The 13,090-nt window shown below is 38.8% G+C and overlaps 1 protein-coding gene across 1 annotated transcript in view; it reads left to right on the forward strand.

Annotated features, from left to right (window-relative positions):
* LOC121945336 (CUB and sushi domain-containing protein 3-like) overlaps positions 1–13,090 on the forward strand; it is a 232,487-nt gene that overhangs the window by 53,564 nt on the left and 165,833 nt on the right. The window contains exon 5 of the mRNA XM_042489465.1: positions 4,676–4,922. Coding sequence (XP_042345399.1) covers positions 4,676–4,922 — 247 coding nt within the window. The remainder of the gene's footprint in view (positions 1–4,675; positions 4,923–13,090) is intronic.

Consider the following 13,090-nt stretch of genomic DNA (forward strand, 5'->3'; position numbering starts at 1 on the left):
GTAGTATCATTTGCCACAGTGGCAACATTGTGTCCTCTGTGCCTTCCAGTCAAAACCTAGAATTTAAACAGTGCTAGATGGGAGCCTGTGGTTATTGCTCCCTCTCTGCACGCACCTCAAGGCCTAACTTAATTTACTCTTATCTACATTTCCGTGTCTTACTGCTGTGTGTTGATATTTGATTGATGTATATATCAAGTTTCATCGTACAATACCCCTAGGCCATAGCAGATGCCCTGTAGATTCTTGTTTAATTGTGCTAGCTGTATTCCTTTCACACTTAACAATATGAAAATGTGGTTCATGTTTATACTGCATATACATACAGTATATAATCCAGTTAAAGCCTCCAACACACCCAGAGCACTGGAAAAAAAGAGACAACATGTAAACTCAAAAGACCTTGGGATGTATGGCATCTGTTCTTTGTTACAGTATTTTTCTAGTGGTTGTAACACATTTTTTTGTATTCATAGTCAGCTGTTGAAAATTCTGTTGCTTCAGACTGTAATTGATTTCCCATCTATCAGACCTTGGATACTTTCAAAGGTAACATGCATTAGTGTTTGAGTGAAATTAGCCAATTCCCCCCAGGGATCAATAAAGTACAATAACATCCACAAGACATCCACAAGTCATTGTTTGAGATAAGGTATCATAATGCTGTCAGTTTTGTCAGGTTTCACACTTACTTATGTTATGTGCCACTTTATTGGAAATCAATGCTACAGTGCTCTGAGTGCATTTATAAAAATACTTACCTCCCAATTAGCAAGATGAGTTATTGAGCTCTACCTTGATGTTTCTAGCAAGAATAGTGCATCTACTTTTTGGTAACAGAGTTTACTTAATTTGGATCCTATGTCAAAATGTTATTAAATGACCTTGTCTGACTTACATGCTTTTTGTGTAGTGCTAATAATTTTCAGCCCACCAGTTTATCGATTCAAAGCCTTTTTGACTCTTTGAATCTTGAATCTGTTAGACTTCTTTTGTATCCTTAAATGTTAATGATTTTTGTATGTGGTTACTGGTGGCCACATTTATTACTGCTTGTATTCATTATACATATAATATTCTGTGCCCAAAATTGTTCACATATTCACTGTTGCATGCAGTGGAAACATTGCTAGACCACAACTCTGTGACAGACACATCATTTAACACACTATGTAGTAATTAATAGGGATGTAAATCACTGGTTTCATCACGACACGATCACATCGACACTTTGGACAATGATACAATATTTGCAGATACCACAAAGACTACCACAATAGAATTACAATTGTATTTGATTTAGGGGCCTGCGATCGATATGTGCCGATACAGGAGAAGCTGCCACCCTGAATAGTAGATATGGAAGATAACCTTATTCTTAATCCAAATACCATCACAGAGTTTCTCCGGAAACAAAACATTTCCCCACTGATGATTTATTCCAGAGTAAACAGTGTTATCCTCATCATCTTTCTCTTTGCTGCTCCCCATCATCTGCCTGATGCTGTTCGATGGTGACACAGAATTTTAAAATAAGGGCGCATCTAAAGGAGTATGATATGGATCGATGTTTACACTTTGCATCGATGTTACGATGTTGTGATCATTGTTCATTTAATCGATATATCGATGCAGATTGATGGATCATTATATCCCCGTTAAATAATGAGGGATTTCAGAAAAAGCCCCCAAAACAAAATGTAGGATGTAATAGACTCTGGAAATCAGAACCAAATCCTCCATTATCTGATCTGCAGGATATTTCCACAGGAGAAGCACTCATATTTACAGTTACAACCTCAAAAGCAGCAAAACTAATATTATATTATATGGAAAGCAGGATCTGTTTTACTTTGATGATGATTCAGTTATAGATTAAGAAAATCGCGGGTTTGTCTTTTAAGAGAGATTTTTTTTTTTCTGACAGAAAAGATACTACTAAAGCTATACTAGTATTGACCAGACCAGACATTAGCTTTAAGAAACCTGTCTAGCTGGATCAAATAAATCAGTGTCTGACATTGATGGACTCATTAATAAAACATTGGAAGATGTTCAGATGGTCAGTCACTTTTGAACCTGATTTCCCTCATATTTATTGCAGGGTTTTTGCATAAGACGCCAGTAGTTATAGCTAGCTCTGGTGGACCAAATAAAAAGTCCTTCCAGGAATTTACACTTACACTATGATCTTAACAATCAACATAAATTCAGCCGATCTCTATGAATTCTGCACGATCTTGTAATTTTTTCCAATCACCGCAATTTTACAGCAAATTTGACTTGTATCATTATACAGCTGCTCAGAGCAGGGGAAACATTCTGTTTTCTCTTTTGCTGCCATTGCCAACAAAACATGCTGTGTTTCCCTATTCAGCCCATGAGTACTGTATGTATTGAAGAATGAGCTCTCTCTGAAAACAGCTATTTGTCAGGAGTGCAAAGGTCATATCCACAGTGTTTGAAGATTCAACTAAAGAAAATATTCACTTGACTTTCGAATGAAAATCGAGCAGATGTTTTTTTTTTTTTTTCAAGTGTAATGGATTAAAAATAAGACTCAGGCAAGCACAACAACTGCAGATTGGAGACTCACATGTCTTCATATTTGCAAAGACCTTGCTTCATCATAACATCGCAGATTTAGGCTGTTGCACTTGATGGGCGGACCATTGATTGCTGATAGAGCGCTGGTGGTATGAAGGGAAGTGGACAGTTTATATCAACGATGCTTGGTACTAAAACACAGTCAAAGATGGAAGATGTTTCACTGATGTCGAATCTTTGTTTGGATGCAGGCCATATTATCTGCACAGATAACATTACTCTGATGCAAATTGCAAAAAAGCACTACAGAAATGTAGTACTGTTTGTTTTTTATTTTTCTGTGTAGTATGAAGAGACTACAACTGGATTTGGTTGTGCAGCCCCATGTTGAAAAATAACAATGAATTAACCTTGTAACCTTGTATCCTTTACTCTGTTTTCCTGTCTCATTCTTGATCTGCCCTTTATCCATCTCTTTCCTCTCCACTTATTTTTTTGTCTCCTCTCCTACACTGACGCCCCCCTCTCATTAGCTAACGCTTCTCCACCACTTCTTTGTTGCTCTCTTTGATGGCCATAAAGACTCTTTACGCTGCCCCTGTCTGTCATCAAGGTTAAAAAGTGATATGTCTCCTTTGGTCAGACTCGCAGCACTTTAATATCAGTTTAATTTCAGCCTATAGCCAATTACTCTACAAATCTGCTGGGCACTCTTTGGAGTGTCATTTTAAAAGCATTGAGGGAATATACAATTTGTCACTCAGGATCAGTGTTATGAGGTGGAGGTAGGGATAGTAATGATTGAAACTAGAAACAAATCATGACTCCACATGCTTTTGTTGTCACAAGGCTGCAGGCATTCAACAAATGAAAGCCTGCCCTTGGTGTAGTCTTCAAATGAGACGGCCCTTGATATAAATCATATATGTGTGTACATCATTGTCTCAAACGGTATCAATGCCATCTCTGCCCTTTTTTATGAAGACTTTGATCAATTGCTATGCTTTAGCTAATGTGTCAAAGGACATGGATCAAGCTAACTAGCAGCTCCTGCTCCCCCGTCTTCTCCCCTTTTCCCTTTATCTTCTTTTGAATTTCAGACACCCGCTTCCTTGTTCCTTGACCAATCGTGTAATGCAGCATACAGGAATGTTCCAAGGCTGGCAGCTCTGACAGCCCTGAGTGGAGCGCTGAGCCATCAAAGGTTTCAGCTGGCACAGCTGAGTGTCACATATTAGTCTTAAATGATGTGAAAACTGTGAAAGCCCCGCCATCATTAGAATTCTTTGGGGAGAAAAAACGGATATAGGGGTAGAGGGAAGGGTAGTGAGTAATAGTAGAAAGATCTGAGAGGGCATGCACAGAGGAGAGGAATGTAGAGAGAGAGAGAGAGAGATGGAGAGATATGAGAAAGGGTGGGGGAGAGAAGCGAAAAGGGACATGGAGTGAAAGAGAGCAAGCCACTGTTATGGTAGAGTCCATTAACATTCAACTGACGTGCCATGCTCCCCACATTGGAGAAAAAAATATACAATTTCAGAGCATTACATGCCCTGTTTATCACCATTTGTTTGTTTCCTGAAACATGTGGGGCCTAAGAGGACACAATGATGAATTACTGACTCTAAGATGGAGGGGGGAGACAAGAATTGGCGGAAAGAGAGAAAAGCACAAAAGAGATGGCGAATAGTGAGGACTTTTACTCCCACAAACTGCACTGACGGAAAGTGACAGAATTAGCGCACAATTAATTGGTAAATAGCTCTGGCCATTGTCACTTGTCTGAATGCTTCAAGATTCTTGTCATTGTGGAGAAAACCCAAGCAGCCCTTTGTCTTATGTTTCATGTTGCCAGCAGTCTCATAACTACTAGAATTAATTGTGCACTTGACAACCTGTGGATGTGTGAGAAACAAAATTGTGTTCAAACGGCCTGCGCAGCTCTAACATCAGCCTCCAGACTGGTCTTTCTCTGGTTTGCATTTATCTGAGGGGACAGGTACAGATGTTTTATGCCTCAAGCCACTTTTTTCCCCATGTTGAACTTTGAGTAATAGCTCTGAAATAACCCAGAGACCACATGTCTGTTCTCCCTCCCCACCCTGCTTCTATCTTTGGTGACTGACAGCGGAGGACACGTGCGGTGGCACCCTGAGGGGCTCTAGCGGGCTCATCTCCAGCTTCGATTTCCCCAGTGGAGAGTCCCCTGGCGCTGGCGGAGGTGGAGGTGCTGGAGGCCTGGGCAGCAGTGGGGAGTGTAAGTGGACCATCCTGGCAGATCCGGGGGACACCATCTCCCTGGTTTTCACTGAATTTCAGATGGAGGAGAAGTCAGATTATCTGGAAGTAGAGGGATCTGAACCAGCAACCATCTGGTGAGTTGAGCCTTCAGTTGTTAGATTAAGATGTTTATGTGGGGGTGTTTCTGTGGATGTGTTTGGATGTGTGTGTTGTATTGATAAGGTGAAAGTTCACCCCAAAATAATACAAAAAAAATTCCCTTACCTGTAGTTCTATTTATCAGTCTTTGGTGTGAGTTGCTGAGTGTTGGAAAGACTTTAGAGATGTCTGCCTTCTCGTGAATAAAATGGAACTTGATGGCAATCGCCTTGTGGTGCAGAAAACATACACGCTCAATAACAATGTCTCTTAATCTCTTAAAATATTCAGATTTATAGAGCTGTGCTTGCACCTGCAAGTCTGAAATTTTCTTTTTCAAATCCCAAATCAACTTGAAGTTGTCCACAAGAAAGTCCGCCTCATATCCTGCCATCTAACATTTCAAGATGAAAGTTTGATAGATGAACAGAGTTTATTTATTTATTTAAATTTTGTTATCCCAATCTTAGACTGTATGGGATCAGGAATCATACTGAGGATTTGGATTTAATGATTGTGTGAAAGCTGTCACTTGCTTTATTTCCAGACTTCACTAATCCATTTGTGCAGAGGAAGGAAGTTTTACAATAGGTGACCAGAGAAGGCTGAGTATGTGTGAAGACATTGCTGGGGCTGATGTCTCCAGTGTGTCCCTTGTGCGCAATGTTATTGTGTGATATCGTTGATAAAATAAGCAAATTTCAGTGCAACTGAAAAGCGCGTATGGAAAAGTTATGGCTCACTATCACAAATGAAATGGAATCGAAGCAGAATTGAATGTAAGAGGCACCATTATACATATAATGATGCCTCTCACATTAAAGTTCAACTATCTGGCCTCAGTTCACCACCTCACCATCTGTGTCGCCTGTTTCCCCTGCCTCCAAAGTGTGCGCACACATGGGTCAGAGTTTCCGCACAGGTGCGCACATTCTCTGGTCAGGTTTGTTTTTCTAGATCACAACTTTTGCAGGCCTCATTTTGTATGTATGCAATGTTTATAAATGAAACCCATGGTTACTTAACCCTTTCATGCATAGCGGCCACTCCAGTGGACAGCTATTTAAAAGTTGTTTTGTAGAATATGCATGGGTTTTTGTGTTATAGTTGCACATCAGCCACTCAAGTGGACGTTTGTAAGTCATCCCACACACTGCCACCCACTGGCCAACTTTTGTTAGTGTACCTTAATTCTCTATAATCCAAGATGGCCGACAGAGGGTCAGAAATCCCATGTAGTTTAGGAAGATCTCTCAAATCCTTCTATACTATATGATCATTGAAGGTAAAAAAAGAAACTGTACATCAAGTAACAACTAAAGAGCAATATTATTGTTGAAAATTACAAGTATTGGTTTTATTTTGGGAGGAAATTATGATTCATCATCTGTCCACTGAATTGGACGCCATGCATTGCTGGCTATATTTTTATTAGAATTTATGCTGTTACTGCAACTTTGTTGTACTTCAAAATACTTGATCTGCAGTAACTTTCTATAAAGTAATTGATTTATGTTATTAGACTGAAACTTGCAGTATTTGCAACAAAAACATTGTTATGTGCAGATTCCTGCCATTATGTTGGTGTCACTCAGTGTCTTTCTATTTTGTAGAGCTCAAGTACAGAGCGCAATACACAAGCCTACAGCATAGTGGAGCAAATACTATCTGAGTCAAGTGAGGATGATGCTAGTGGCAGTGATGATGAATGGCAGCCAGGCAAAGACCGAGCAAATGCTAGCAGTAGTGACAGTGGAGGTGAGGATGATGAGGGAGCTGAAGATGCTAGGAGAGCTGAGGATGCTGAGGATGTTCCACTTGCTAGAGCTCAGGGACAGAAAAAGAGCAGAAATGTCTGGAAAACCAAAGACAACCAATTTGAGGGAGACTTGCTTCCTTCTTTAGGAAAATGGAAATCGAATGTTGAGCAAACGAAACCAATAGATTTCTTTATGCATCTATTTCCTGAAGTCCTGATAAATGAAATTGTGAATAGACAAAAGCAGAAAAAATAAGACATTTCTAGGATTGAACATCCACAGACCATTTTCTGTGAATCAGCAGATGGGAGTAGTAGATCTTATGGATCAACTTGTCACCATGCATCCTCACAGATGCAAAAACAAACAGTGGTACATTGGAGTGGTCTTTCACTTCTTGGATGTGACCACTGTAAATGCCTTACCCCTCTATTGAATGTCTGGATTTGAAAAAAGAAGGATGTTCTGCATGGACACTTTTTATTTCTACATTTTGTTTGCTTTTTTGTGTTATATTTGAAAATGTTCAGATAATACACAGACCTTGTTGTTCAGTGTATGTACTATTTTCTTTTCTACTGAGCTACACCTGCCAACCATTTAACCACACAAAAGAAAGTGAGCCATCTAGTTTCATTATATATGTCAGAGGGCAAATATTTCTATGGCTGATATCTCCAACAGCAACTCACACCACAACAAGCTAGACTGATCAATGCCACTACAAGTAAGATGATATGTATTTTTGATTTTGGAGAGAACTCCCTTTTAGGTGAATTGAGAATGCAGGTCTGGTTCCTGTAAGGGGTGCTGAGTCATGTATCAGTTGGAAAGAAATAACGTGCTAAATTCTCTCAAGAAAAGGATTTTTAGTGCTATAGTAAAACGGTTGAATCATGGCCTGTATCCTTCTAGTGCACATCACTGCCAAAATGAATGTAGGCCAGAAAGTAAGTTTTAAATAATAAGAAATGCCAGCACTTTTAATCACGTTTTTTTATTGCGTTTTGTCAGTATGAAGTCAGTTTTGATTGACTTGATTGATGTTAAAGATCCAATAAGGTAAGTAGTGAAATTATATTTGTAGTACATGTTTCAATGGGCTTTACAGGGCCACATTTGCACTTCCAAGCCCACCAAACTCTGAATATATGAAACAACTTCCCTGAAAATGTAAATGGATAGAGAAAATGTAAGAAATGCAAAGAGAGATCCTCCATCACTCTGATGGATGGGGGTCGCTATAGGCTAGGTGCTATAGGCTAGGTGTTAAGAGCTGTATGTTTGAAAAAGGTAATATGTTACTGGAGTATGTTATTGGAATAAAATATAAACATTATCTCCGTTATCTGCCAGTTACCAATGTTGGACTGGGAAAGTCTTTCAAAGCATGTCATATATATAATGTCTCCAGTCATTATGTCCAGTGACAATAATTCACTCTGAAAATATGTAGGTTTAACGCCATGTACTGACAGCAAGTGAGCATTGCTCTCTGTCCACACTGAACCTGTCACTTATGTAAATTTCTGTACTCCAGATCAGCCTGGAGACGTAGCCAATGAAAAGATTAGTATTTTCCTTTGTTTGTACTTTCTTAACAAAAGTCACACGTTTAACATTGTTACATTTACTGTAAATAACATTCAACACAGCCAACAGCAAGTAGGTAAATAAGGATTTTATAAATATATGAGCAGTTATTGTATAAATAATGCCTTATTTCTACTTCATAAATCAGCCGTTCTTCATTAGTTGCAGAGTTTTGAAAATCAGTGACACGAATAAATAGAAACAGGACATCCAATAAAACAGCTCAAAACAACACGCTGAGCAGCATGCTCTGTGGCTCGTAGCCAGTTACAACATTTCAACAGAAAATGGTGCAAACACACTGATTTTGTCGCTGTGGCATTCAGTTAGGATACGTTAAGCTAAAGTAGATTATTTGTGTTTATGTGTTGCCCCGACAAAAATAGGCTAGCATAATATCTATGTGTGTATTTACTTTAAAATAACAGTTATTATTATGCATTTGAGTCATGTTTAAAGAAAAAGATTTTACTAGAATTTCTCTCTTTTGTGCGGGACACGGGAATCTTCCAAGATGTGTGGATCAGAACCAGTTGTTTTGAATGGAAATTCAGCTTTAGAGGCTGGACTACTATATATTTATGCACAACAAAAACAAAAGGTTATGTACCCTCATACAGAGAATAAACATGTTTTAAATTAGGCTACTATATGAGAGAGGTGGGGGCTTGGTTATACAAGGCTGTATTGCCTAAGGATTTTCTTGTAGTTGTTGTGATAACGAGGTTTGCTCGCTGTGATCTTGAAGCGTGCAAAAGAACAAAGGTTCATTGTGTATGGCTGAGCATGACCATGTAATATTTTATAAGAGCAGCACTTTAAAATCAGCCGCATGTATTCAAAACTGAAGGAAAAAAAACAGCTGACTGGCATACAAATGTACCTTTAATGAATTTCCATGGGCAGTTGTGTGCAGAAAATGTTTTAAATATGCCTTGTGGTCCTGATTGAATTAAACCAATTCACAGAGAGGGCACATGATTTCCCATTTCATAATTCAAATTAAAGTGCCCATGAATTACAAATCTTCAACAGAGTTTTGTTTAAAAAGCAGCCTTCAGACACTTTGGGTTATGGCTTTCTGTAAAGGCTTAATGTAGAAGTCATTCCCAACTGAAACAAGGAAATATGAAATGCGTTTGACCTCCAACCTTGAGGCGAAGGTTATCCATCTCTTACACGTCCTGAGTGAATGGGAGCATTTGCCAGGTTTATGTGATCCTGCCGGGCATTAATTATAATTGGCTGAAAGAAGCTCTAATCAATCACTGAGCTACAAGCTTTGTTGTCCCTGAGAGTTGTCATCCGCAGTCAGGAGGAGAGAGAGAGAGAGAGAGAGGCAGACACTGTGTCAGTGAGAGACAGAAGGAGTCAAGAGGAGAGGTGCTCTGAGTGTGGTGATGACTGCTAAGTATTGTATGTTGACGTAGCTCAAGAGAGTTTGACAGGGGGCTGATATGGATGACACTGATGTGTTTTGACAGACCATCAGGTAACCCTCTTCTCTTAGGTAAAGCTCTAAAATGAACTCTTTCACCAACCGAGATGCCTCTCAGAGCCCCAGTGGTAAATGCTTTGTGTTGTCAAGTGTCTCCTACCTTTCACAAATAAAGAAAAGTGGTTCCAATTGGTTAATTACTTATATACATCTTCTTGCTATTTATATTATTTATTAATCCACATGTATTCACATGTTGGAGAGGCAGTTTTCGTGTGTTTGAAGCTTCGAATAAAGAGTCTTTCAAATAATTTACTAGCCAGTGCACTGCAGCTTGAACACTGAGGAAAGCAAACAGACTTATGCAACCATCATCTCAGGTTCACATTAAACCTCGGGAATAAAAACAAGGTGCACATGGCACGTTATTTTCTTGCAACTTCAAAATAAAAGCAAGCATTTATAATTGCAAGTCAGTTAAAAGCAATGCATTTTTTTTTTAAACTGACTGTAGTAGTAATGATTAGTTTCCATTAGCAAGTTTCTTGTAGTATGTTGAAAATGTTAATATTTTTTTTTTGTTTTGTTTTTTTTTAAAGGTGATTTTTTTGGGGCTTTTTTTCTATTTAGTCATGCAGGACAGCTTATTTGTGAAAGGGGGAGAGAGAGGGAGAATGACATGCAGCAAAGGGTTGAGGCTGGAATTGAACCCGCGGCTGCTGCAGCAAGGACGTAGCCTCTGTACATGGGGAGCCTGCTCTTCCAACTGAGCCACTGGGTGCCCGATGTTTTTTATTATATAAATTATTAATATTGCAAATGCAAATTAACTTTTGGTAACCTACTTGAATGATGAAACCAATTTCTTTAACAATGATTGAAGTGACATGATAAGACCGAAAACTTTATCTTTGTTTATCAGATTAAGCAGATGTTCGTAACGTTTTTCTTTGGGCATAATTAGCAGTTGGAGAAAGTATCGCAAATTTAAAATCGTGATGACATTGTATCATTGGGCCACTGGTGATTCCCACCCACATGAATGGGTTACATTAAACCAAAATAAATCACAACTGTGAACTCGGAAATTACATAGAAATGTAAAAATTGTCTCTCTTATCTTTCAGAATCAAAGTTGTCTAACAAAAAATGCACATTCAGGTAATCCTTTATTACCTTTATTATTACAGCAGGATTTTTCGTAATTTTCTATCCATTACCTTATATGAGGGTCCCAGCAGTTAAGAAAGATGTTAGGTATATTTACCAGGTATTTTCCATGGAGCACAACCCCAAAGACTAAATCGACATCTTTAGCTACTTTTTTTTTCTTTCTTGCAGTCCAGTGTCCAGGGAGAGGATTAAAACGACACATACTGTTTGTTTAGCAGGCAAAGAAGTTAAACAGGCAGCGCCCTTATTTGTGTGGGTTGTTACCTATGTGTGCTGTTAGCGGTCACCATGCATCCATTGAATGCTTTGAAACTCCAAGATGATGTTATTGTATGTCACTAAATGTCAGAGGCTGTCAGGCCGCGTTCTCATTTTAAGCCCTACAATCCAAGTGGGACTCAGTGAGCTTGAGTGCAGTGAGGCCAGAATTTTAGAGAGAGGGCTTCAACTCGGCCAGGTAAACAAACAGACAAGCAAACAAACACAATTCAGAGCGAGCAATTCTCGCATGCCTATAAAATTCATAGCTCTCGCTCCCCCTCTTTTTATGAGTGTCTCTGACTGTGTACAAGGCCATTGGACAGCTAAACTTTCAAGCATCCTAACATACAGCACCAGCTGCAGGCGGAGACAAGCAAACTGTCAATTTACCCTTGAGGTTTAGAGCTGCTTAACGATGATTGACAGCCTAGAATCTCAAAGTCAGACAGATTTAATATCTCCTCTTAGCCTTTTTCAGGCAAATAGCCTTAACGTGTGACCCAGCTTAACTTGTTATCCTCTCTCAACCTGTGCTATTACAGACTGTTATCAAATGATAAACACTACTAAAAATATAGATGCAGAAGAGTAATTACAAATTAAGAAACTTTGGTCACTGAAAGAGGAATACTTCAGTACTGGAGAATAAAAATTTCAGAATAATTCTCAAGGTAGTTAAAATTTAATGAGATCACCACATATATTCCACATGTATGTAATTACTGAAAGTATGTTATTATTTATGTTCAAAATCGGAAAACGTAGTAACATATTGAATTCCCCAATTTTGCCAGCCAATTTCCTGAAAGTAGCTGATAGATGATGACTTGTACTAAAAAAACAATTTGTGTTAGTTGAAAGTACACAAAATTCAAGACTATAGGGCAAGAAATATGTTTTGCTGACACCTCTTTGCAGTTTTTATCCTTTTATCAATTGAGGATTTCTATCAGATCTCTGCAAATGAGTTTATTGATCCTGTTGTCGTCATGCTGGGGAAGGTTTATTTGAGGCTACACATCAATCATTGTAAAAATAGACAAAAAAAACTCTGACTTTCCTTCGGCAAAAGCCAATGGTGGAGTCTGGCTTGACCAAGGAAAAACAGTTCTTTGTTATTCTTCTGACCTTTAATATGATTGTACAGCCCTGTTCACAAAGGGCAAACACAACAAGCTGTAGATTACACGTCACTCATTATTTCAAATATGGACACAGAACCTAAACCTGAATGGTGCTGTGGATATTAAGTACACTTTATTTGCTAATGTACTATAATATTACATCAGAACATGTGCTGATGTTTGTCTGACTTTTTCGCTCCATATTCCTTATTTTCTACCTTACCGGCTTCCAGTTTCTTTGCAGATTTTTCCGAACATCTACTGTAACGTTGACTCTACATGTTGTAAACATACCAAGAAAGCTGAGACTTTAGAATAAATTGATGTTTCACCAAGCAGTCTGGCAATATTTGTTTGGTTCACTGAATATGAACAATCCTATTCCAACAGAGTGGCTAAATGGTTGTCAGAGGCAGATTACAATATTCAAAGCAGGTTGAGAGCAAGAGGTGCCCTGCAGCTAAATTACCAACTTTGGTTAAATTACCATGTGTATTAGGTTCAATTTCGTCTTCCTGGGATTTATTATTGATCTTCCAAGGCAAAATATAACCCATCAAAATGTCTCCAAAAGCTATTCTCTACTGCAGTCAAACTGCAAAGAATGCAATCGTCCTTTTTAAATACAGACTCTGCAGTACTGCTGTAAAGAGGAGCTGCCATTACACCGCTTTACTGTTTACACGGAACCACGCAACGGCGGCATGATGCTGCCCCGAGTGTTGTCTGCGTGTAGTCTTGCCATCCTGGCTGTCCCTTTTATACAGACGTCGATTTGGTTCTGTGACTACCGCCAATGCCTGTTAGTGACGAAG

The sequence above is a fragment of the Plectropomus leopardus genome, chromosome 7 (genome assembly GCF_008729295.1).
Source record: "Plectropomus leopardus isolate mb chromosome 7, YSFRI_Pleo_2.0, whole genome shotgun sequence".
Classification (NCBI taxonomy): domain Eukaryota; kingdom Metazoa; phylum Chordata; class Actinopteri; order Perciformes; family Serranidae; genus Plectropomus; species Plectropomus leopardus.